Source organism: Oryctolagus cuniculus, chromosome 17, assembly GCF_964237555.1.
Source record: "Oryctolagus cuniculus chromosome 17, mOryCun1.1, whole genome shotgun sequence".
NCBI lineage: Eukaryota > Metazoa > Chordata > Mammalia > Lagomorpha > Leporidae > Oryctolagus > Oryctolagus cuniculus.
This window is the reverse complement of record NC_091448.1, coordinates 58,127,480-58,155,426: the sequence shown is the minus strand read 5'-3', so window position 1 is coordinate 58,155,426 and position 27,947 is coordinate 58,127,480. Positions and strand designations below refer to the sequence as shown.

The 27,947-nt window shown below is 41.4% G+C and overlaps 1 protein-coding gene across 1 annotated transcript in view; it reads right to left on the bottom strand.

The window, feature by feature from the left end:
• The window catches only part of COX10 (cytochrome c oxidase assembly factor heme A:farnesyltransferase COX10), a 146,690-nt gene that overhangs the window by 39,389 nt on the left and 79,354 nt on the right, over window positions 1–27,947 (bottom strand). The window contains exon 5 of the mRNA XM_002718961.5: window positions 1,915–1,985. Coding sequence (XP_002719007.2) covers window positions 1,915–1,985 — 71 coding nt within the window. The remainder of the gene's footprint in view (window positions 1–1,914; window positions 1,986–27,947) is intronic.

Below are 27,947 nucleotides of genomic sequence, written 5' to 3'. Positions count from 1 at the left end.
TACAGCTATATGTGTATTTACCCCACCACAGGACCCGGTCATCAGTAACAAGACTTTCACAGGGTTTCTTTCCCAGGCTGCCCACAGACAATGACAGGGACCCACTTTACACGTGGAACTGTAAATTAAGTCTAGGAAGCTGGACAGGCATACTACCCCGAATCAAACAGAGTACTGAGTACCGAGAACAAACCTTTGAAATAACTGCTGAAGTTTGGATTTGAGTGACCGATAGTTGCTATGAGCACAAAATCTGTCAAAGCTGAGAAATCAATTTTAATGGATGGTTGGTAGGAAACCTTCTACTATTCCCCACCATGATTACCCACTTAGAAAACATCTGTGTAGTAGATAATATCATATTAAATCATGATAAATGCTAGTTGGCAAGGTATGAAGTCTTCAGTTTTGAAACCACGCTTCCCAACATGAGATTTCTGCCCCAGGCACTTAACAGCTCCTCATATCTATTTAAGAAAACACATTTTTGCTCTGAGTTTCAGTGTATTTCTTTCAGGCCTATAATCTGCTCTCTAAAAGAGCAATTCAGGTTTACTGTCATCAATGAGATTCTGCCTGGGCCATCTTGCAGACAAGAGAAGTCGTACGTGTACACACGACTAGTAATCGTGCAGCACTGCCAACAATGGGCACCAAGGTCACCATGCTGCCTTCTGCACACACGCACAGACCCTGCTTTGGCCACTTCTGACCAAAGATGACGGCCTAGGATGGAAACAGTGGTGACTGCTTCACACCCGCTGACTGCTTGCTGGGCCTGTTCCCACACTTGCCCCTGCTTCTGACGGAGGGCAGGAGCCCGCTGAAGACGACTGGACAGAAATTCCGAATCAGGAACAAGCTCCCTACGATCTGCCCAGGGCAAGTGCAGCTTTCAGCTTTAGGGACAGACGGGTTACAGACACCACATTCTTCTTGCTGCAACAGATTTATTTAAATAACAAAAGCATGTCAGGCAGTTTACAAACTGTAAAACAATACATAGCCTTATTTATATTTCAAAAATATAAAAAGGAATAAAATATCAATACAAAAAAAGATACTTTTGTTCTTCTATATTTTTGTCTGGCTCTATTGCCTTTTTAAATGTGGCGGTATTTTAAATTCATTAACAATTGAATGCCTCAAAACAGCTAACATAGACTTATCAGACTGGATCTACACTTGTTTCCTTGGTTGTTTTACTTAGCACATGTGATTCTTCGATCTTAAGCTTCCTACGAGGGCACACACTGGGAATGTGAAGAGAAGATTCACTGGGTTTGGAAGAGTCAGGATAAACCATTTGGCCCTTTTCATTATACTTCTAGGCGTGTGACATAATATCTCAGATTCAAAAAAAAATTTTTTTTTGAAAATGCTGGTGCAGAGGTCTCCTGGAAGTAAAATGCTTAATTATTAACCATTAGAGATATTGAAATATTTATATGCCTTTTAGTTCTACTTAATTGAATTTGGTGGAAAGGACGGTAATGGCCGTGCTTAACTTGGCATACAACAGCTTTATCAGGTGATCTGAAAAAATGAGATTTCAGACACAGCCCTCTTCTGAGACCCTAGCTGGATGGGTCTCAGAATCCTGTGTTAATGGAGTGTTTTTATCTTCAGGCCCCACAAAGTGAAACAAAGTCCGTATCTCAAAATGAAATCAAAAAGGCCTCTCGCATGAGTTACTCCCTCCAGAAAACCTGCAAATCTTGGGTGCATCTGGGGTGCTGGGTGGTACATTTTGGTTAGAGGTGAGAGGGGCCGCGCATCCACACCAGCGTGATCCCTTGCAGGTGGGTGATTTTCCACTCCACCGCGGAAGGCGAAATTCTGGGAAACGTTTCAGGATGAACAAGCAAATCGATGCTCTACAAGGTGGAAGAGACTTAACAGTCGTGGTTTTACCTGATCTGTCCCCGGACCAGAGGCCTGTTCTTCGTCCGATTCATGTTTGAGTCAAATGGCACCTCGAAAAACTGTCAAAAGAATGAAGAAAGACAGGAAGCATTAAAGACAGGAATATGAAGCGACTCTTCCGTTTCAGTGTTGGAAAGTGCTCCGCAGTCAACTTCATTTTAATTCTGATAGCATATATTCACACCTTGGCCCTTTTTGAAGAAAAATTCTCGGGAAGAGACAAACTTAAAACAAATGCATCGTCAGGAACATCTGCTTTTACCCACCTTAAAAGCCACTTGTTAAATGTACAGTTAAGATTTCTCAAGGCCACGGTTTGCTGAAAGCCTCAGTGCAGTAAACAATCTCACAATCCTACACAATCCCAAAGCCTGTGAATCAACCAAGAACCAACCATCCCTGGCAATGGGCTCCTGAAGTCAAGGTCAGGGCTGCAGTACTGACAATCCCAGATGCAACTGTGCACAACCGCTGAGCCCAGACTGTGATTAGGTGGATGGTCAGCGCACTCTGCCTGGGACACTCTGGGTTTACCTCCATCACTCTCAAAGCATCCCAGCATAGATAACGGATTGGCGTGGGCACCCTCCCTGTGAAGTGCGGCTTCAGTTGTTTACCTACTAAAGGACAAAATCCAGGGGATTATCAAAAATCCCTTCTACAAACTACACATTATGTTCTTTAATTTGCTAGCAATGTCTCTTATCCCAGCAGAGTGCTGAAAACTCCGATTGGGTCATTATTGGAGAATATCTTTGACTAAATGCTGGGTTGGAAGCAAATCAGTAGATGAAACTATAATTCAGTGGAAGTGCTAAGCCAGTGTTTCCCCAGCTATGTTCCCAGCAGTCTCTGGAGCTGCTCCCAGAAAGACTGACTCAGTGGTCACATCACATTAGTAGAATAAAGACTGGGAAATTCCAAAGTGAAGAAATCTAATTAACATCCCTTAGCCAGTGTTTTCCAAACACTGGACCCATGGAACCTTTCCTCAAGAAAAAATATGTTTACCAGATTGCAGAAATGTCTGGTGTGGGTATATTTAAGTGACAGGGATCCTTTCCTGCATGGGTCTATACATATCACGGCTCTCCCTGATTCCACGCACTTAGTAGGTTTTCTATGCATGTTAGAGAAAAGTAAATACTAGGGCCCAAAAGACATAGCCTAGAAATTAAGTACACTGCATTTTATACTTTGAAAAGTAATCTAATACTTCCAACTAGTAAATGCATACATTGTTTATTCAGAGACAGAGACAGATGGAACCACCACCCTCAGGTTCATTTCCTGAATGCCTGCAACAACTAGGGCCAGGCCAGGCCATAGTCAGGAGCTGGGAACTCAACCCACATCTCCCACATGGGTGGCAGGGACCCAAGTATTTGAGGTGTACATTAGCAGGAAGTTGGACTGGCACCAGGCATTGTGATACGGGATGCGGGCCTCCCAGGCGGCAGCTTAACGGCTGCTCTAGACACCTACCCCAGCAAATGTTAAAAATGAATGAAAATTCTAGCTTGAACTATTTGAGAAACTTAGAATTTATCCTTATTAGTTAAGACATCTGGTAAGTTGTATTTACCCTAGCTTGCTTTCTTTTTTAAAATATTTATTTATTTATTTTAAAGTCAGAGTTACACAGAGAGAGGAGAGGCAAAAAGAGAGAGGTCTTCCAACCCGCTGGTTCACTTCCCAATTGGCTACAATGGCCGGAGTTGCGCCAATCCAAAGCCAGGAGCCAGGAGCTTCCTCTGGGTCTCCCATGGGGGTGCAGGGGCCCAAGGACCTAGGCCATCTTCTACTGCTTTCCCAGATCATAGCAGAGAGCTGGATGGGAAGTGGAGCAGCAGAGACTCAAACTGGCACCCATATGGGATACCCACTACAGCACGGCACCAGCCCCTATGCATTGATTTCTATGGATGCTTTCACAGCACAACAGCACGGTGGGGCTGCTGCAACAGGCAGTGTATGCCTACAAGGCCTAAAGTGTTTATTGTATGGCTCTCTACAGGAGAAGCCTGCCAACTCCTAATCCACTAGAAAGACCGAGATATGAGAACCTGGCTAACTACAAGAACATGTATGCTACAACAAGAGGGAGTTGTGCAGAGGATTATGGGAGCCCAGAGAATGGGCTCTGAGCCAGGCAAGGAGGCAAGAAAGAGCAGGAGAAGTTTCCTTCAGATGCTCCTCAACTGGGGCTGAATAACTCAGCAAGAGTTAGATGTTTAAGGAGATGTGGGAGGAGGGAAGTGCATTTCAGACCTAAAAAGAGGCACAACAAAAGGCAGGAAAGGCAGGAACGGAGGGTAGAAATTTGAATGTGTACTTGAGGAGCTGGAAGTGCGGCTGCTTAGAGAGGTTCAGAGGGCAGGCTTTGTAGTTGCAGGTACCGAGGTTAAACTCCAGCTTTCTCACTTACTAGTTTCTGTGTAACCTGGGGAAACCCAGTTTTCTCATCTGTAGAAGGAGGGTAACGATACACAACTTGCAAGATTGATGTAAGGCCTAATGAAGATAATGCATGCAGAGCACAGGTGTGGCGTGCAGAAGGTGCTTACTAATGACTCATTTAACTGCTTATTCCCATCAGTGTTGGAGGACGGCTGGTAGGGAGCTCCGGAGGCAGGCAAGGGACCAGCCCGGGAGTCAACGTGCTGTGACTTCATCTTGAGTGAGATGGATGCCGGGTGGGGCATGCTGTTCACAGGAGAGCCTGTGACAGTGAAGGCCTGAGCGAGGGCCGGCTGTGGAGAGGATGGGGAACTAGCATCTTCCTTCGCCCCCAACACAACAGGCCTTGCTCAAGCGAAGACCCCACCTCATTTTCACTCTCCTGTTTTTAAGCAAAACCACTATGTGTGCAACTGACTTCCAATTCTGTAATGCCACTCGATTGCTATGTGGCACAGCAATGCTTTTGGCATGACACATGTGTGTGTTGATTGTGGTCTTGGTTTCATGGATATATGTGTGTGTCAGTCAGGTTTGTCAGAAGATTCAGGGAGGGGCTGGCACTGGGGCATAGTGAGCTGGGTCTCTGCCTGTGGTGCTGGCATCTGCTATGGGCGCCAGTTTGTGTCCCGGGTGCTCCTCATACAATCCAGCATTCTGCTATGGCTTGGGAAAGCAGTGGAGCATGGCCCAGGTGTTTGGGTCCCTGTACCCATGTGGGAGACCTGGAAGAAGCTTCTGGCTTCTAATTGGCCCAGCAGCCATTTGGAGAGTGATGGAAGCTATTTCTCTGTCTCTGCTTCTCTCTGTCTCTAACTCTACCTCTGAAATAAATAAAATCTTTTTTTTTTTTTTTTAAGAAAATAACATTCAGGGAACATCAGTCTAATCAACAGGTGCAGACACAGGTGAGAAATGAGCAGAGCTTTCTGTCATGTGTTACAATGCATCAGTGCATGCTGTTTTTGTTTTTCAAATCCTAGTAACTCTTCTAGGTAGAATTACTGTCATTTACTGCTGGGGAAATTAAGCCTCCACATACAAAATATGTCTTCCAATGTCAGAGTCAGAAACTGGATAAGTCTCCAACTCCCTGGGCAGTTCATTGTGTTCATTAGACAGTGAAAAGTGTGAAAAGCTTGAAACAGAAATTTTAGTGGTGCCGGTGCGATGGTGCAGTGGGTTAATGCCCTGGCCTGCAGTGCCAGCATCCCATATGGGCACCGGTTCTAATCCCAGCTGCTCTTCTTCCAATCCAGCTCTCTGCTATGGCCTGGGAAAGCAGTGGAAGATGGCCCAAGTCCTGGGCCCCTGCACCCACATGGGAGACCAGGAAGAAGCACCTTTCTCCTGGCTTTGGATTGGCCCAGCTCTGGCTGTTGACAGCCATTTCGGGAATGAATCAGTGGATGGAAGATCTGTCTCTTCCTTTCTCTGTCTGTAACTCTGCCTCTCACATAATCTTTTTTTTTTTTTTTTAAAAAGAAAATTTAGCTTACAAAAACACATTCAGTTATTATCAAAATAAAAAAAAATACTCCTAACTGCTCTTTCTTCATTTCTACGGTTGCTCACAGAGTTGTGGCTGGTATTTACAATGACACCGTTCCAACAGCCATTCCCTATTGTCTGTGTCCTCAACCCTGGCCTGAAATGTGGTTCTTGACGGGTGTGAAACGAACTCTGACTGACAGAAAGTGGCCCAATCACTTTGTGAAGCAGTTTGACAGTTTCTTCAGTAGTTTGAATACAGATCTACTATCCGATTCACCTCTGGGATTGGAAAGCAAATGTCTACCAAGACTCGTACACAGATGTTCATAGCAGGTTTTTTTTTTTTTTTTTTGGTAATGGTGAAAAACTATCTCTATTCCTTTCATTCTCCTACTATGTAGTGTAAGATACATTAAGAGTATTTAATTTCCCATCCCTGTACTAACCAGACTTGATCCTGCTTAGCTTCTGGGATCAGCTGAGATCGGGTGTATTCCGGGTGGTGGTATGGCAGTAGACAAGAGTATTTAACCTCATATTTCAGTATTTAAGTTATCCAATATCAGGGAGCATAGAGAGATATGAATAAAGGGGCTTTACATTGTTTTTTTGGGGAGTAGAATAGTGACTGTTTTTGGCTGTAAGAGGGACAGTTTCACTGTGATTTCTTTGTCCTCATCTGAAGTCTGGATGAGAGGTGTACTTGAGGGCCAAGCCGTCACAGGTGAACTGTGATGGCTTTGTGCTGTGTTAATTCGGCTAACTTGCCACTGTGTTGCCCAGAACTCCCTTTCCTGTGCAGTTCTAGGTTAGGGTTAGCTGAAAAAGAAGTGTGCGTGAGTTGTGGAAGGTGGAAACGAAGCGGCAGCTGTGTGTACGTTTGGAATGTTGGTGTGGCATCACGTACTGCAGCACCCACCGGACCTGCAGCTTCTGCAGCTCCTGTCAGATCTTCTTGGGGTGCAGGAGATCCCCACAATTCTTCCATCTCTTCAGCATCTTGGGCCAAGTTTGTGTGCTGCTCCTTAGTGCAATGCACCAAGACACAGCCACGTGGTCCAGTTCATTCCCATGAGTTTCCCTGTGCCCTTACGGACTCCAGGTGTTCCTTGCTCGCCTCTACTTGAATTAGCAGCCTTACACAGACTGCTTCACCGCCCAAGACAGCGTGAGGTTTAATCTTTAGAATACATTCCCGAAAACACTGTCAATGGTTCTGGAATTTTGATCAAGCCCTGACTGACACAGGCTGCTTCTCTTACTTTCAATAGGGCCACTGTTTAAATAAAAGTCTAACTTTTCGATATATTCATCTTATCTAACAATCTAAATGGCAGGCTTCTTGAGGTAAGTGGACTTATAATTCATTTAACGTTAAAGAGACATAATATCTATGGCATGCAAGTAGGCCCTCAATAAATAATTTATTACACGAACCATCAGTGCAAATAAACATGCTTATCTGTACAGATTGCATTACACTCATTTGAAAATGATTTATAATTCATGTTACAAATTCGTTGAAGTTACACACGTTACTTAAAGATTCTATGTGAAATGTACACATTTCTTCCTCTTGATATTCAAGCACATTCTATAAGTATTTGAAATCATTTCTTCATGGTCCAAAATATGTACTATTAATTTAATTTCAGGACAACAGAGAGGATCCTAACTACAAGTCATGTAATTCAAACGCTTCTAAGTTGTTACCTAATATAATGCAGAAGCTTGTGGACAAGTAATTGCCCTGGCAGTTCTCAAGTCTCTGCGTACCATGTGTATACGTGTGCATGTGTGTACGTGTGCATGTGTGTTTGTGCAGGCACACACGCAGGCACTTAGTTCAGGACTTCTAATGAATCATTTCATTTAGATGAAAAAGATCTGTCATCTGGCCATTCAAAGACAGGGACTGAGGTCTAGAACACACTTGAACACCGGGGTGCCAGAACTTGGCAGCAGCGTTGATGCCTACGAATGCTTCGATCTACTAGGACAAGCGCCATCTGGGCAGAAATACCACGCTCACCAAGATGTATGGTCTACTTCAGGGAGGGCTCAACAGCTCTTCCCAGCACTAAGGGATCAAAGCTCATTATGCTACTTGATTCTGTTCTTCATGTACTTTCTATAATGCCTTTCAGTTAGGCTTACTGCTCTGCTTTAGATATTTAAACCACATCTCCAAAATAATACATAGTATACTTGGATGATAAATGTAAACACTTAGTTATTTCAGAATCCATATCTATCTATCTATCTATCTATCTATCTATCTATCTATCCATCTATCTAGATGGCTTTAGTCTACTCACATTTTCCCCCTGTGCTCTGTAATATATTTTCATAATCTTATCATCATTTCAGTTGGCTCCAGCTACTTCCAAAGCAGTGAGGGAAAACTTCTGCAACTTGTGTTGCCGTGTTGGAGTGCCTGACCAAATTTGGACCAGCCCAGAGCCCTAAAAACATGCTCCCCTTTCTCTTAGCTGCCCCTGGTCATAGGATGGGACACTAAAGGTAGTCAAGTTCCAATGCCCCCACCTCCACCCTTTCCAGTTTAGGTCAAATCCACGTGGGTTCACACCTCTTACTTCAGTGTCAATAATGTGAAGCCTGCAAGAATTTCAATCATTAGCGCAAAGTATTGCACAAAATGAATACTATTCTGGTTTTTCCTTCAGCAAACAAACTTATTTTCTGTCTAGGTTAAATTTTTAAAAGACATTTTTCTTTTTTTTTTTTTTTTTAAGACTTATTTATTTACTTGAAAGGCAGAGAGACAGAGCAGTTTTCTATCTACTGGTTCACTCCCCCTAAAGGCCCACAACAGCCAGGGCTAGGCCAGGTGGAGACCAGGAGCTGGGAAGTCCATCAGGTGCATCAGCAGGGTGCTGGAGGAGAGAGCAGCAGCTGGGACTGTGACTGGCACTCTGATCCACAATGACGGCATTCCAAGTGGCAGCTTTGCCTGCTGCACCGCAACGCTGGCCCCTAAATTTCTTTTCTCAGTTCAAGTCTTTCCCAACCAGCCTTATCTTTCTGCACATGTCTTGCCCTCCAGCAATCCTGTGATCTTTCATATTAGCCAAGGTCCATGGGACTTGTAGAAACAAAACTCAAAAGACAGGAGCGCTTTGTTGTCCCTTACCACAGGGATGTACCTGCCTTCTGGAAGTCTCAAATGATGCCATCAGGATTCTGGCTCTTTGCAGCTCTTGAATCCCATTGCTTTATTCCTGCATGCAGGCCCTTTCCAGGGATTGAGCACAATGTACTGGCAGCCTCCCATCCTCCCAGTAACCAAGAGAAAAGCTCAGAACCGCTGTGGCCCTGCGTCACCAAGGCCAGGGGAAGAGGCGGCTGTGCTGTGAGCATGCCGAGGATGCTGATGGAGAGACACAATGCCACAGTGCTGCCTTCCCAGTCCACGGTTATTAATTTCTCTGTAGAAACTGGAAATTCTAGTCCCAGAAGAGAACGGCAGAGAGCTGCTGTGAAATCGTTTGTAACACTCTGAAAACTAACAAATCCAATTCATTTCATCTCCCCCCTCACACACATCATATCTATAAATAATTTATTTGTAGTAGAAAGAGTGTTCCTAGTTTAAGTATCTGAAGGGTATTAATAAGAAATAAGTATTTACATCAATCTTTGTCTCATACTCAGTTTGGAATTCAATTTAACAGTTCAATTTAATGAGCTAGTAAGTAGATAATTATTTCTTCCCAGAGTCACACGAAGATATAGGGCACTATTCTACCAGTGGGTAAAATCTAGTGGACATCTGTTATAGGATGTGTGCTTTTCTACTGTACTACATTTTTTATATTAGTAGATAATTATTACTAATCCAAATAGTTGATGACCAGACACAAAATATGCTTATCGATCCTTCTAACAGACAATATATACTTACGATACTATTGAACTTTGTGAACTAAAATGACACAGGTATCAAAAGTAACTTGGTCCAAGTGAGAAACTTCCTATCCCCACTTTGATTAATTATAGCCTATGCAAAAAGCAGATGTATTCTAGAGATGTTTGTAAGTCAAGCTCAGAAAATATTGAATTTGATAGCAAGGTCCAAGTTTTTCTTCTATTCCAAATAAGGAGAGCCACATTCTTCTGCAGACTCAATAGAAAAACAAACAGGTGACCCTCCTTGGAGTTTGTTTTTCCATCCATCTTCCGCAAGGCTGTCAACAAGTGTTTGTCATTCCAGTGTGGCTTACAGCTTCCAAGGCTCCAGATAATATCTCAGTCAGTCTCAGGCCAAGGTAAAAGGGACGTTAGGAAAACAGAAGAAAGCACAGGGAGAGGCACCTGGACCATACCATTACTTTCAGCTTACAAATCAGTTAAGATACCCACCCAGCCATTACTCTTCCCTTGTTACCTAGAACAAGCAAATTAAGACGCCTTTGTTCTCACTGATTCCCACCCCGTGTAGCATTTGAAGCAAAGAATGTGTGTGCTCTGGCATTCATCAGAAGTGGCTTTTCACCCAAGGTGGTGACTGGGGCAATGTTCTTCTCTAAACAGGCCACTCAAACCCTCTCCCATTAGCCTGCATTTTGAGGCTTCCTCCTTGAGGGAAAAAAATGAAAAGGCCTGACAGGTCACCCAGGACTCTTCAGAGGCAAAGCAGCGCATCCTATGAAGGAAACACCTTTCAGAAAGTCACATCGGTTTTGGTCAGCTTTAACAAAATTCACAGCTATGGATCGGACCCTTTTCTCTTGCCAGAGACCTCGATTTGCAAACAAAGCTTTTTATTTATTTTATTTATTTTTATTTTTATTTTTGACAGGCAGAGTGGACAGTGAGAGAGAGAGACAGAGAGAAAGGTCTTCCTTTGCCGTTGGTTCACCCTCCAATGGCCGCCGCGGCCGGCGCACCGCGCTGATCCGATGGCAGGAGCCAGGTGCTTCTCCTGGTCTCCCATGGGGTGCAGGGCCCAAGCACCTGGGCCATCCTCCACTGCCTTCCCGGGCCACAGCAGAGAGCTGGCCTGGAAGAGGGGCAACTAGGACAAAATCCGGCGCCCCGACCCCCGACCGGGACTAGAACCCCGTGTGCCGGCTCCGCAAGGCGGAGGATTAGCCTAGTGGGCCGCGGTGCTGGAGCAAACAAAGCTTTTTGAAAAAATGTAGAAGGATGGAGCAGGCACTGTGGTGTAGCAGGTGAAGACGCCGCCTGCAGTGCTGGCATCCCATATTGGTGCCGGTTCGAGTCCCAGCTGTTCCACTTCTGATCCAGCTCTCTGCTACGGCCTGGGAAAGCAGTGGAAAATGGCCCAAGTCCTTGGGCCCCTGCACTTGTGTGGGAGACCCAGAAAAAGCTCCTGGCTCCTGGATTCGGATCCGCGCAGCTCTGGCCGTTGAGGCCATCTGGGGAGTGGAACCATCAGATAGAGGACCTCTCTCTCTCTGTGTAAGTCTGACTTTCAAATAAATATATAAATCTTAAAAAAGAAAAGAAAAGAAAACCATTAAACTAATCCAGTATCAAATCAACAGTACTGGAAGCTTAGCTGATTTTAACCCTCCCACCCTGCCCCGCCCCCGCCCCCAGACTCACAGGGAGTACTTCTCAAATACACTTATGTCCCCCTCCTCGTGTCCCTCCTTCATTCAGGTTGTATTACCTTGCCTAGACCACAGTAGCCTCCCAGCTACTCCCCCTACTGCGGGTACTGATCCTGCCCTACAGCTTCTCACACAAGGCTCAAGGTGATTTTTTCAGATGCACATCTGATCACCTTGCATTCCAGCAGAAAACTTGCCCTTGGCTGCCCTAACAGGTGGCCTGCCAGGCTCTTCAGAAGAGCTCCCCTCTCTTGATCATGATCTTGATCTTTACCTCTTTCACTTCATGCTGCCTGTAAGCATTCTCAACCGCCCTGCAGTCCCTCAAGGAGACACACAGGCTCCACTCCCGCCGCGGAGACCCATCACAGCACTCCCCTCTCCTGTGGTTGCCTCCCGGCTTGCTGGACAGCTCAGCTTCCCTTCCTTCTCTGAGCAGCAGCGCTAGGCTGGAAAAGACAGCCTACAGGACAAGAGGATTCACTGCAAGTGCAAAAGCAGCAGCTTCAAGTGGGCTCTTCTCACTCCTTGGAGATCTTAGCTGCGTAGCCACTCAGCAAGGAGGATTTCACATCCGGCCTCTTCTCAGCACACAACAAGGCTCTCTACTTGGCTGACACGGAAGCCCTCTAACAGGACCACTCTCCCCTCTCCCTGCTCTGTCCTATGCACCCAACCCCCTTCTCCCCTAATCCTATGGATCTAGGGTCAGTCACCTCCACCAGCCCTGGCAATCCTGTCCCCCCCCCCCCCCCACCTTCTGGGAAGTTTATCCTATCAATTATCCTTTTTTTTTTAAAAAAAATATTTATTTACTTTTTTAAAAAAATATTTATTTATTTACTTGAAAGGCAGAGTTACAGAGAGAGAAGGAGAGACAGAAAGCCAGGAACCAAGAGCTTCATCCAGGTCTCCCATGTGGGTACAGGGGCCCAAACACTTGGGCCATCTTCTGCTGCTTTCCCTTGGTGCATTAGCAGGGAGATGGGACTTGAACCCAGGGCCCTTATGGGATGCCGGTGCTGCAGGTGGCTACTTAACCTGCTACACCACAGTGCCAGCCCCTTCCTAGCCTGTGTCTTTAAGCCGGATTATTCCCATCTACGGCTAAGTGTGCCTAATGTTCCCCTAGTCCAAACCTTCCCCCAAGCCACAGGTATCTACCAGCACCAATGGCTTTAGCACAGGTTAGCCTTCAGGAAAGAGAAAAAAATGGTCTTCTGTCCTAATATACATGACAGTTGGGACTCACATCTTAGCCAGCCCGTTTGGTCACAAGGGGTGTCCAGCGTGGGGCTAAGAGTCTTCTAACATCTCCAAATAAGTTCAAAGGAATTTCTACTCAAACAGCTGCAAGGGGCTATAATTCCATCTTCAAGAAAACTATTTTAAAAACAGTCAATTCTGAAGGCCTGCTTTGCAGAACAACAAGTAAATGCATGAAAAGCCCATTATAGCCTACTAATATGAACAGACTACTTATTTAGATAAAAATTAAAAGAAAAACAAAATCTACAAACACTTTTCCAACCAGAGCTTAAAAGATCAGACAATTTTTCCTTCAACGAATGTTACTTTATCATAATCTAATACGGACACCAGAATACCATAATTAGCAAGTTCTTACAGAACCCTTCACAACTGTTGACACAAAATAGGTACGCCTAGCCCTACTGACAACATTAACAATGACAATGTGACAAAAACCTCAGACCCTAACGTACTATGATTCTTTAAATGCGATCATAAAAAAAGACCATTTTTAAAAGGTGATGATTAAGTAAAATCATCTTTTGGACTCCACAGAAGACTGATAACGATACTTAAAAAAAAAAAAAAAGGTGAGACCACATGTTGAGCAATAAAGTTGGCAAATCTACAGAGGTTCAAATGCCGTTATACATCTGGTCACAACGGGGTGGGGGTGGAAGCTACAGAAATCATTAAGCAATCTGAGAACTCCCAAACAAAGAAACTGTAAAATTCTGAACTATAAAGCAAAGGAAACGCACATAATCCCTCAGGAGTTGCAGTGTGTATTTCAACTGGGTTATCCCTTCCCTCAGAAGGACACGGCAATACACCAAAACCTGTGGTGACACAATATCTCCACTGTACACATGTGGGCACAAAGCCAGCTTGCTTCAGCACTCCTGGCACCTGTTGGTTTAATCATCAGCAAAAGCATGACCCTCCACAACAGAGAGAAAGGAAGGGGGAAACACACACGTCTCATTCACTGTGCCCGTTCAAGAATGTCACGTCCACCTTTAAAAGACAGTTACGTATGCTTTCTGCAAATTTTCAATGGCATGTTGAAAGAGTAGCAGAATTCTGCCCAGAAGATCACAGCTGATTTCTGAACTTCAGATGCTATATGGCTGCAGAGGGAAATGATGTGGTTTCTTAGGAGACACCAGTTTTCTCCCATCACTTGACCTCAGCAAAGGCACTGTGTCTCGGAGATCCCGCACTTCAGGCGGTGGGGGGAGTAATTACAGTGCACTGCAACAGCAGTAAAGTTACTAATGCCCATTTCTCCACTAGCCTAATCTTTTCTTACTGAGTCCCTGAAAATATTTTAAAATAATTTTTAAAAATCCTGATTACAGAGTATATATTTTTAAGCAAGTATATGACAAAAATGCGCTTTCTTATGAATTTCAGTGATGAGCAGTGGGAGAATAAATGAGTATGCTACTAAAATAATAAATAACACATAAACAGCAGAGGATTTCTCACAGGGACAATGCTATTCTCTCTCTGAATCTGTGCTGAGGGGACAGAGGACATGGTAGAAGAAAGGCCCTTTATTATCAATGCGTACATGAAAATCACAATCAATGAAAACCTGATCCCAGGTTACATTTACAGATAAAACACGTTAACATTTATGTGAGCATAATTTTCATTAGAGATTTTACTTCATGGACAATAATTTTCCATTTAGTGCAATAACCATATGGTATAAAAAAATCTTCCAGATCATGTGCCGGTTATCTTAGGTGATGCAACAAAAATTCTAAACTTTAAGTGCCAGGATAAAATGTTACATAACACAACTATTACCACAACCACAAAATTCACAACGAACCAGAAGGCAACGAGACTCCTTCAACATAATTACATTTATAATGATATAAAATGATATTAGATAATACATGTCTTTATAAGAAAATAGCAATGTCGAATTATCCAACAATTAATTTCATTTTAGGCTATCCAGTTTACAGTGGCTTTTATCTCATAATTAGCGCAGACAAAAATATCCCCCATTCTTATAAAACTCAGTCTTTATAGGCATCGCATGTTACATTTGCAGGGAGGTGGTTGGGATTTTGTCTACTAAAATTTAATGATAATTATTTCCAAACTGTTTCAGATACTAAAGTATAATCTGACACAGAGAGATACAGTAACAGTATAAAATTTATATATCTAGATTAACAAAAGCCTAGATGGTATCCATGTATAAATTTTTGAAAGAATACAAGTAACAGCAATATAGAATTTAATTTATAGCAATATAATTTTTCAAAATGATAGCTTTAATAACTAAATATATTTGAGATATCATTTCCTTCATCATTTATCATAATGTAATGACATTAATTCTATTAAAGGCTTTATTTTTTTTTAAAGAAAATTACCACTACATGATACACTGCACAGAAAAGTAACTATGGTTAATAGTGTACTGTATATTTCAAAGCAGTGAAAGAAATAGATTTTAAATGTTTTCACCACCAAGAAAAGATAAATTTTCAAGGTGATGGGTATATTAGTTTGCCTGATATAGAAACATCAGAATGAACCCCATGTACATATATAATAATTTGTCAATTAAAAATAGAATAAAACTTAAAGAAAACGACCATCACAAGTCAAGATTTTGAAAGTTATGCAAACGGGAAGTCAGATGTAAGACTACAACTAAATGAACAGGCTCACGTAAGACTAGTGACTGTGGCACTGGCGGTAAAGCTGCCACTTAAAGCACCAGTGTCCCGTATCAGAGTGCCGGTTCTGATCCAGATTTCAGAGTGCTCTACTTCTGATCCAGCTCCCTGCTAATGCACCTGGGAAAGCAGCTCAAGATTGCCCAAGTGGATGGAGTTTCTGGTTCCTGGCTTCAGTCTGGCCCACACCTAACTACTGTGGCCATTTGGGAAGTGAACCAACAAATGGAGCCTCTCTTTCTTTCTCTCTCAATAAACAAATAAATAAAACTTTAAAAAATTAGTGGCTATGATTACTGATCATACATTACATAATACTTAATAATTGAAGTTACATATTGCCTCATAACAAGACAACGGGATTGCTATCAAGAACAGAAAATGCTTACAATTAAAAACAAGGACAAAGAGGAATATGAAAGTAAGAACATACTGCTTCAGTGTTTCCTGAAAGAAAAGGGAAAATGTACTTAGGAGGACATGAAGAAACTGTAGGTTTACTAAGTGTATCCCTGAAAAAGCTTCCCTTCTGAAAGGACACAATCAGCAAACCACGGAGAAGTAGAGGAGAGTCAGTGTGCCAGAGAGACAAAGTGTCCGCTGTAGGGCTCTGTTAGCAGGTGAAAACTGGAGAGAGCGCTGGACGAGGGGGCCGACCGTGGTAAAATGAACTGCCAGAACATTGGGCAGTCACTAACAATGATAACCCAGAAGGTTCTCTAATAACCTGGGAAAGCGCTTCCAAACAATACTGGAATCTACATTTCAATGTTTGTTTCAGAGTGAGTGGGGCTATGATTTTTTGTTCTTTTTTTTTTTTCAAACTTTTGCATTGCAACAAAAGGAAGATAAATCATAAACAGAAAAAATAAATAATACAGACAGATGTGGCTGTATGCCTTAAGAAAAAGCTGGGGCATAATCTAAAAGTTTTTTTTTTTTTTAAATTCAGTGTTATATTTTCTAAACCACATTTAATCTTGCAGGTTTTTCTGAAACACATTAGAAATCAAAGATTTTTTTTTTATCACAAAATCCTTTGAAGGTCAGTTTGAGAGAGGAAGGTCTTCATAAAGACAACTGGAGGCAGCCATTTGGTCAGGCAGTTAAGATGCCAGGTGAGATGCCATGCCCCACATCAGAGGGCCTGGGTTCGATTCCTGGCTTTGGCTCTGGATTCTAACTTTCTGCTGCTGCAGACCCAAAAGGTGGCAGATGATGGCCTCAGGGTTTGTGTTCTTGCCACCCATGTGACTCCTGGCTTCAGCTCAGACTAGCCTCAGTGGGCATTTGGGGAATGAACCAGTGGATGGGAGATTCTCTCTATCTCTGTCTCTCTGTTTATCAAATACATAAATAAATAAATAATAAAAATGGAGACTAACATAGACCTATAGAAGAAGCTCCAGTTTAAAAAACTTTCTTTATGTGTAAGAACTCTTTTCAAAACAACATTCTCTGTAGCTTTGTTTATGCATAGCTGTAGCTCTCCTGACCTGGGTTGCCCAGAACTTCTGCTGCTTTTCATTATTGCTATAGTACACTTTCATTTGCTCAAGAAGTTACATTCAGTCAGTAGAGCAAGATAGGCAGAGACCCAAAAAAACAATGCAAGCTGAGACAGTTTTAGACACGGAACACTATATGGAGGCAACATCAGTATCCTCCATGGCATTCCTGGCTTCAAATGTGGGTTTTTTTTTTGTTCTACTTAAAGCTGTGATGCTTATAAATGAAATATCCATGTTTGCAATCACTATGCACCTCTAACATCTTTAATTTAAGAAATTTATTACCAAAAAAATCCCATTTTCTTATTTAGGCATAAAAAATGTAGCTGGGTTATTTCACTGAAAAACTTTGGATTTTCAATCATCAAATTATAAAACTATCAGCTTTACATTTTAAAAATTGTACACATTCTCAGCTATGGATTTAGTGATTAAGGAAATAATATTTCCTGTAAGTTGAGCAGCAAGTTTGCTACTACTAAACACTTCATTACACAGATACTGGCTAATATCATGAAGGTTAATTAAAATGTTAGCTTCTTATGATAATCATTCACAACTTCAGCAAAGCAGGTGAAAATGAATGGTAACTTACTGAATCTAACAGACAAGTAAAATACAGAATACTCATGGATAGTGTTTTTTTAAGGATACCGATAAGGCTACAGCAATGCACCGAATTACTATTTTTTTTAACCATAAGTAACTCACTGCTATTAGTTATTATTTACTGGGTTTTTAATTAGTTTATTTGAGAGACAGAGAGATAGAGACAAAGAGAGCTCTCATTTACTGGTTTACTTCCCAAATGCCTACAACAGCCAGGATCGGGTTCGGCCAAAATCAGAAGCCCAGAACTCCATCCAGGTCTCCCACATGAGTGAGTGGCAGAGGTCCAACCACCTGGGCTACCGCTTCCAGCCGCCTGAGGTTTTACTATTACCATATACATGGGCTAAGTTCGGTTTCTGCATTATCTCCTGCAATTGTCTATTTGGTAGGTTTGGTGATTTCTGTCTCAGATGAGGATGCTGAGGTCCTGGTGCTTAGCAGGCTTTCTCCAGAGTCCCTATGCTTCTTCACTACCTTGCACACCATACAGCACACCACACTTTGCCAAGGGACACTGGTTGCAGCGAGGAAATGGCCAGGTAGGGTACAAGAAGACCCCTGGCCTCATTCAGCTCAGGGTTTAGCCCAGGAAATAACTGTTTATGAAATAGTAATAGGCAGTACAGTAAGATGCACAGAGATGCAGATAACAACAATAAGTTCAGAGGACGGACAGATTATGATTCTCAATACTGATACATCTGTGTTTACTTACGGAGCTAGCATTCGAGAGCTGCTAGGGCTAATCCTTCACAAGCGAGAAACATGAACCTGACAAACACCTGTCTTGCCATCAATACAGCGGTTACACGTAGGAGGATGCCATGGAGAAAATGCCTTAAGTGATCTCATTCTTCTCAGGAAGGAGAAGAAAGGTATGTTTGCCTTCGGTAGAACTGCTTCTAAAGTTTTAGACATAATTTCAACATCCGACAATAAGGGCTAAGTCTACAGACATTTTGCCCTATCCATAAAATAGGCACAATATGCAATGTTTTTAAAATTCTGTTAAAAGCAAATGGTATTTAACGACCTGGAAAGCTCATGAAATTGGAGAAACAGAAAATAGATTATGGCATGTCATATACACTAGAATGTCTACTGGTGAATGTATCGTGGCTGAGTGATGCCACTCTCTCTGTAAGGAAACTTTATTCACCTGTGCCCCTTTAGTAATCACCAGTTCGTGAAGTATTTGGAAGAATTGGAATCACTGTATTACAACTGAGTTTACTTTAGTGTCCCAAGACTGCCGGCTGGAATATATATGTTAACAATAATACAATAGCCTCTGGCATTCAAGAACATTTTGGAAAGGGCTCTGACAGAATCACAAAACTATCTGATTACCACCTACAAGCAAAGAAAAACTAGGAATACAAAGAATTTGTTGAAAGATGAGCAGATGAACTTAGACATATAAATCACATTTAACAACTTGAATTAGCAATTATTTCCCAATACTGAATTGAAGAGATTCCCTCCAGCTCCTGTAATATCAGCCCTCAAAAACTTTCTATTTCTAACATTCAATTCTACTTATTTTTCCTCCATTCACTCAATTATTATTTGGCAGGGAGTTGTTTAAAGAGTTATTTGTTTATTCCTTTGAAAGACAAAGTGACAGATAGGGAGAGACAGCGATCTTCTATCTGCTGGTTGACTCCTTAGATAAAAGCAATGGCTGAGCCTAGGCCAGGCTGAAGCCTGGAGCCAGGAACTCCATCTTGGTCTCCCACATGGACGGCAGGGGCACCCTGCCTCTCAGGCATATTAGCAGGAAGCTGATGAGAAGCAGAGTAGCTGGCACTCTGATATGGGATGCTGGTGTCAAGCTTAAACCGCTGTGATACAACACCAGCCCTTGGAAGGGATTTCCGTAATTCTTGAAGTCTGTGTTATGAGTAAGAAATTCTAGTTACACTTTTTAACAACACTACCTTTAAAATTTTTATATCAAAACGTTAAATAAGGGCTGGCACTGGGGTGTAGTGGGTAAAGCCATCAGTTTGGTTCTGGCTGTTTCACTTCTGATCCAGCTCTCTGCTGTGGCCTGGGAAAGCAGTAGAAGATGGACCAAGTGCTTGGGTACCTGTACCAGCATGGGAGACCCAGAAGAAACTCCTGGTTTCTGGCTTTGGATCGGTGCAGCTCTGGCTGTTGTCCATTTGGGGAGTGAACCAGTGGATGGAAAACCTCTCTCTGTCTCTCTGTAACTCTTTCAAATAAATAAATTTTTTTAAAAAATTAAATATATAGTAACTCTCACAAAGAGAATTTATTTTTATTCTCCCTATATCTTTACAATGTTCTAAAAAGAAATGTAAATATTTCTTTTTTTTTTTTTTAAGATTTATTTTTTTGAAAGACAGAGTTACACAGAGAGGTAGAGACAGAGAGAGAGGTCTTCCATCCACTGGTTAATTTCCCAGATGGCCACAACGACCGGAGCTGCGCCAATCCGAAGCCAGAAGCCGGGAGCTTCTTCTGGGTCTCCCACATGGGTGTAGGGGCCCAAGGACTTGGGCCATCTTCTGCTTTCCCAGGCCACACAGCAGAGAGCTGGATCGGAAGAGGAGCAGCCGGGACTAGAACCGGTGCCGATAAGGGATGCCAGCACTTTAGGCCAAGGCGTTAACCTGCTGCACCACAGCGCCGGCCCCTGAAATGTAAATATTTCTTTATTTTCACTTAGGATTCATTGATTTCCAAAAGGAGAATTACTGGGTTAAAAGGTATAAATATTTTTGAATCTTCCAACTCAAGATGTATTCATACAAATGTTGTATATAATGTTATATTCTAATATTTTTGCATGTACCACTTATGAAATTCTCATATCACTATATTTTCTACAATTTTGATCATTTAGAAAAAAATTCTAGAAATGGAACTTCTAGGTTAAAGGGAATAAACCATCTTGGGGATTTAAACTTAAACTTCCAAAATTTCCCCCCAGAAAGACAGCCGCAATCGATACGCACACAAACAGTAAGAAGGCTCATTTTCTGGCATCCTCAAGAACTTTGTATAAAACACCTAAAGACCTCTTTATCCAATTTAATTGTCTAGCACTGCTATGGTTTCAGATAGCCTTCTCATTGATTAGGAACACTGATTAGGAAAAAAGCCTCCTGGGACAGTGTCAGTAAACTTGAAGCTCAAAAAATTAAGTGAAAAAATATAGAAAAAAACAAGTAAAAAAAAACCATTTCAAAACAGAATGTAAAAGGAACTCTAAGACTTAATTAAAAAATCTTTAGGTGTCAATTTTTTTTAAATGAAGCAATGTGCACATGCAAACATCTTCATGGACAGAGAAGAAATCACACAAGTCTTTTCTTTGTCTCCACTCACTATACTTAATGTCACACACTGAGAGGCAAGTTGGAGTTCTTTCTCTCAACCTTGTAAATGAGATGGTTTAAAAGGTGCTAGCTGAAGTACCTGGGTGTCTGTCACCCGTGGGAGAGACCTGGCTTGAGTGCTGGGATACTGGCTTTGGCTTGGCCTTACCCTGGCTGTTATGTAGGCATCTGGGGAGGAAACTAGCAGATGGAAGATCTCTCCTTGTCTGTCTGTCTCTCTCTTTCAAAAATTATCATGAAAATAAACAAATAAAAATGTTTTTAAAAGGCTGGCATAAAAATGTAGTTCAGGTAAGCAATGCATTGCAGGGTTTGACATGTACATGACCAGGAAGGTCAGCAAGTACAGAACCCAGACTACCAACATCTCAACTGTGCTTTATGGTAGGAAATTTCCAGAAACACCAAGTATGTCACAGTGAAGCCAAATATAAAGGGGAAATGAATGAAAGCCAAATCTAAACTTTCTTTTGTTCACAGCAACACAAAAGCCTTAAAAGGGGCATATGCCCATAATTACCTCGCCTTTCCTTAGAAGAAGGTCTAATTACTGATAAGTCACATGAATTAGTCACAATCCATTTTGCTATCATCTCTGGAAGACACGATACTGCACACAAACAAATGTTCTATGTTACTGAAGTACTATTCTGCTTTGAATATCTACGTATTTACGAAATGTAAAGCACCTCTGACAAAATGTTTCTAAAACTTCTCCTACCTCTGAACTTTCAAAACAATTTAGTGAACCTCATTTTCCACAACTCAGGATGCTGGCCTATGGTGACTTGGTCTAAGTCCTCAGTTTTCAAAAATATAAATCATTTTGACATGTTCTTTGTCTCACTCTGTGCCTATGTTTTCTTCCTCTCTGTCTTTATCGCTAGCCCTAACTTACTGTTTTAATTTCTCCTGTTACTAGTAGAAAGAAAATAAAGCAGGGTTGATGGGAGAAAAAGGAAAGCAAAACTCCCAAATCACCTATTTGGTTAAATCCAGTTACCCACAGAGGCCCTCTCTGGGTGGCTCTCACTCTCTAGCTCAAGCTTTTTTTTTTTTCATGGCTCAAAGCCTTGCTTCCTCTGAGTTCCTGGCCAGCGGTTTGAAAAAAGATTTCAGCTGCAGAGCACAGGTGTTACTGAACCTAAAAATCTCCAATACAGACCGTGAAAAATGCTAACTCCGTGTTTGGACAAAGACCTGGAAAACAAAAATGATATTCTTTACAGGCACTAAGAGGATAACGACAACACCGACTGCCTCTAAGATATAAAGCACAAAGACTCAATATACAATAAAGTGCTTCTCAGAGCACAGGGTGGGCGTCCTCCGGCCCAAAACCCTCTGCAGTGCTTCACCGCAAATGCACATCCCCGGGCCGCTCCTGACCTTCGGAAGCAGACAGAACATCCAGCGAGGGAGTTGGGGCCCTTCACTTTCAAGCCGCGCCTCGGTGATTCTTTACAAACAGTAAAACTCGAGAACTACCCACAGAGTATCTAAACTCAGTGATGTGCTTGCCAAACTGATACTGAACACGTTTTTGTTTCCCAGGAAATAGCTGCATTGGCTCCAAAGACGTTTTATCATTAACAGAGCTAATTACCAAAATTATGCCAAGATTTCAACGTAAAGTCTGTCTGCTTTTATTAAAATAAAATCTATCCAAGGAATCAATGGGCTAAACTGCACAGGAAAGCAGAGTGCGCTCCATTAAATGTGTAAGACTTCACATATTGAAACATGGACAGTAAAAAGAGCATGGATTTTCAGACTCACCCAGTAGTAACAGAAAGCTAGGTCATTTTCAAAGCTAACTTCTATGTGTACAGGTGTCAACTGCCTTCATTCAGAACAAGACGGAAAACACAGGGTCTGCTTTGGCTGTTGGGAGAGTCTCCAGGGCACGCCATGATTGTGTACTACAGCTTTGCAAGATGCTACCTCTAGGGCAAAATAGGCTAAGGACACATGAGCTCCCTCATGTGCTATGATGAGCTCTAAATAAGGAGTTTCACTTAAAAAACCCACCGAGGACAGCGAGTGTAAGTGTGTCCTATGAAAGAACTACTACTTTGAGAGGCATATTTTCTGCTATGGAAGTGAAATGGCATGGCGGTTTTCCAGCTTACTGATTTCAAAAATCCTCTCCAACAGTGGATCATACCACACGTACTCTGTGGGAACAGATTTAATTCCCTTTTATGTGCTTTTCTGTTCCTTTTCGGAGGTGAAAACATCTGTGTCCCACATACAAAGCAGAGTGAGGCATCTTACAGAATTATTCTGTACTCTGAAACACTATCTGACATAGGCGATGTGTTTCATCTTCCAGTGTGAACAGCCATTAACATGCTGCTAAGAACCAGCTAATTTTTTCCAGAAAACAAACATTTTCTAACATGTAAGTTGTTTACCGAATTTCTCGATGTGTACTTAAAAAAGGGCAACAGGGAAGATACCTTTGTATTTTTATTTCTTATTCTTTAAGAGTATTTTAACAAATATATAAGAATATAATTAATAATATTCCCACAGATCATGAGTACGAAACATCTAGATAAAATCTGAAAAAAATATATTCTTTCAAGATATTCTATATAATAGATTATGAAGAATCATCTCCCTTTCCTTTGGAAACTAACATTTGTTGAATTTGAAGAGATCATGGGGTCTGCATCATGAAACGTTTAATTACAAGTAACTGAAAAATTGTTATTGATATCTGTGGTATAGGAACCAATTCTTTAACAACAAAGAAGAATCCAAAAAAGTTCAGAAACACTGACTTGAAGAATTGTTATGGACGCAGGGTTCCTCTCTGTAAAAGCCCAGTCATTCATCATGTATAATATTTAGCATATTTTGCAAAATGAGATTTCTGTTTGGTAACATACAGTCTCATTTATGTCCTATGAATTAAGTCTGTGCAGACTAGAACCTCAATCATTCATATGATACTGGACCTAATGAAAAGTCTGCATTAAAGATAACTTCCGGAAAAAAAAGAAGGTATTCGCTTAATTTCAATTATGCCAAATGTCTCATGAATTTCAACCTTACTATTCAGTCATTTTTTCCCCTCATCCATCCTGAAATCAGGACGAAAGTTACGGCCCTTTTTAGCTTTTTTCATCCTACATGTTGCCGTGACGTAGTTTTCACAATATCTGGCGCTGGTATGATGCCAGGGATTTATAATGCCTGATAACTAACTGTTTAAGGCTATTCTAGTATGTTCTATCAAGTACTCTATATCACGCATTGAAGGTAATTACAGATGGTGTTTGTTCATCAATTATACTACAGATGCTACAGGGCCCAGAAAAAACATACAATATTCATGCTCAGAGATTACTTTTAATAGCATCAAACTCTTCAAGGATTTTAATATTCTAATTTAATTTTAAAATAACAATATTCGATTTCTTCAGAAGTATTTTATAAATTTTATACAAATCGTTAGTCCAAATTAGTGTAACTTAACTATAGTTAAAATAATAGATTAAGCTTCCTTTAACATATGACTCATGAAAACATTTTATTAACAATTCCCTTGTCTAAATGTAATATGCACTTCTAAAATGCTTTCAGTTATTAAGCAAAATACAATCACAGTTATTACATTTTAACTTTGTTTTCATAGAAAGCACAAAAATAAGCCTCGGTCCAATCTAATTAGATGAGTATGCAGCCTAGTTACTAAATGCAAAGTTTAAAGTTTTAATATATCATTTCTAATAAAAAGTATTCACCCATTTTAATAAATAGGTTTGGGGGAAATTTGTAGGAACTTTATGATCAACATTACCCAGGATTTACATGGTTCCTCGGTAAAGAAATGCACAAGCTACACATGGCCTCTATAGATAAGCTTCACTGAAAAACACACTCCAGAGTTTTAACTTGTTTCAGCAAAATTTCCAAACTGATTCAGTTGTACTGTTTCTTTTAGAAATTAAATAAAATGAAAATGAACTAACCTTAAAATAAGAATGGTTAAAGTTCTAATTACACAATTCATTCAGCATTATTACTACATTTCTGCAGTAACAATATGAAATTTTTCTTTAAAACTTTATTTTTCTTTAACTTAAAAATTTCAAGTTATGACTCAGCATCAAAATAAACAGCAAAAGTATAAGATAACCACAAATAGTCTTTGATACAGATGTTTCTTAATGCTACAAAAAGATTTTTTTTCTCTTCCTCAAAGAATTTTAAAGGTTAAACTATGAATATATCCTAAGGAAAATTTAGTACTCTGTAAAAGTAATGTAGGATAGGGCAATGCATTTGTAAGCCTGAAAAACACATTTTTTTTTTGATTAGGGAAATATTATAAATAGAAAGTTTAAGAATACAAACTTACACTATCACACTGACACAGCCGTTCACGAAATTGCTTATAAACTCAAAGTGATAGAAAGCAGAGAGTTGAAGGAAGGAATATTTAGGAAATATAAGGATCATACCTCCATGTTGTATAAATTGAGATATCAGCTGTTTTACTTCAGATAAAACTTTTTTTAAGTAAGAGAGTTGACTGTCGACACTTATCCTCCTTCAGAATTTAACATAACAGAATGAGAGAACCTGGCTTCACATCCGTATCTTAGGCACAAGTGATCGCACAGCTGTGGAAAGCTACATCTCAAATATCAAAAATTCCTGATATAATAAAATGGTGTAAACTTAAACCACCCATTCCTAATCCAATTACTTTATCTCCTCACCTCATCTGCAATGATTTCACGATATCTGCATGAAGAATGATGTGGCATTTGGTTCAAGATTAAACCCCAATGTGGGATATAGGAATATTAGGGAGAATAAAACCCAAACAAAAGCAAATTGAAGTAGTTTTTAACATAGATACAACTGCTGAAAGTACACTTATTATCGAAGTAAACTTCTACTTGGGAGGCTATCATCCCATAAAGCACCTGTTGTTTTTTTTTTTTTTTAATCACTTTATAATTTAATTCTCCCTCCCTCTCCCCTCCTTTTTTTGTTCAGGAGATCCTCTGAATGAGGACTACAGGCTTAAGTTTCAGAATCTCCCTCACAAGTGCTTTCCATGCAGGATATATCGGCAACACACATACATCAACATTCTTTGTTTTAGCAACTTTGTGAGTCTCCCTATGTATTGTTTAATACACGGCAACAGTATTGGCTTGGTGTCTACTAGTTTATTTTAAGGGGAAAAGCTGATTCATAATATTTTCTAATACTGCTTCCTAAATCAGTGCCATCAGAGCATGTGCAATGGAATGTTTTGTCTGCTTTTCCACCTGTTTTATTTGCTCCACCCTCTTTAGTTTTATGGGACAATGTGATCGGTCAGTCACATTCAGTTATCTAAAGCTAGTTCACCATGCAAAGCCCAGACCAGACAAAACAACTCCTAGGACACTCACCCTCCAAGTAGAGAACTGGAACCTGCCCTTGTGTGTTCCCTTGGTTGTAGCCCAGGGGTCCTGGAAGTGGTTTTCCGAGAGAGAAGAAAAGCCAAAGAGGCAGAGGCACTTGGTGTCTAAAGAGTTCAGGCTGGGAGCAAGAGGAAGCCCCCTGGCTCCACGAAAGGATAATCATGCCGGCCTCCTACACCTGCATTCACCTGGGTGAAAACCTGTGTCTGGTACATACGAAGCACGTGATGGAAGACCCTTACTCTTGCTCATCACCATCCACTAGCTTGCAAGTTACAATCAACCTGTTCTTAGGGATCATTTGAAATCTTCTGGCCTCACAGATGTGAATGAGTTACCCTAACATAGCGCTCCACCGCTTAGATGATGTTTTCACGCTTACTGACTCAGTTGGAAGTGCTTTTTTTCCATAGGCATATTATTTCTGTAAAAACGTGGGTAAAATGAGATAGGTGAGTCTGTGTCATTTTTGTTTCGGTGTATGGCACCTTTTTTTAAAATTACTTTTAGATCTTCTGCTGGGCTAAGACTTAACTGTGTAAAACTCATGTCTTTGTTGCTAAAGTGATGGCTACTGCAACCTTTTTAAATGTAACAAGTAACCAACAGCAGGGATGATTCAAAATAATTGAGAGCCATTGTAGTACGGGCAGGAGACCAAGCTGTCACTATCCATCTGGAAGTCTGGGGAGTCCTGAGGAAAGACGAGGGGGGGGGGTGCCTCAGGGCAGCAGCTGCTTATCAACGCCCATTGTACAACCAGTGACCTTGGGCTTTGCACACAGGTTTTCTTGATGATTGAAATACATACCAAATATTGAAATATCTACCGAATATCTACCAAAAGAACAGCAGCATGGATCCCGAGAACTCATTCTTCTATCCCCTAGCCAGTCTTCAACTTCTGCACATTCCTTCCCACGTGTTACACATTCTAATCACCCCTACATTGTCTTCTGTGACAAAGTTCTAACTTTGTACATCAGATGACAAATAAAAAACATGGGCTATCAACAAGTGGTGCTTTCTACCTTGTTATATATATATTTTTTCTTTGGACAGGCAGAGTTAGACAGTGAGAGAGAGAGACAGAGAGAAAGGTCTTCCTTTTTCTGTCGGTTCACCCCCCAAGTGGCCGCTACGGCCAGTGTGTTGCGGCCGGTGCGCTGCGCCGATCAGAAGCCAGGAGCCAGGTGCTTCCTCCTGGTCTCCCATGCGGGTGCAGGGCCCAAGGACCTGGGCCATCCTCCACTGCACTCCCGGGCCACAGCAGGGAGCTGGACTGGAAGAGGAACAACTGGGACAGAATCCGGCATCCTGATCAGGACTAGAACCTGGGGTGCTGGCATCGCAGGCGGAGGACTAGCCTAGTGAGCCGTGGCGCTGGCTACCTATGTTTCATGAATATTACAGGTTTTCATCCAAAACTGAAAATCCCAAATCCAAAATACCTTCTAATCCAAAACTTTGTGAACTCCCACATGATACCACCGTGGAAACCTCATGTAACAGGTCACACTCACAACACAGGTACACTAAAAATATTGTATAAAGTTACCTTCAGGTTATGGGTATGAGGTAA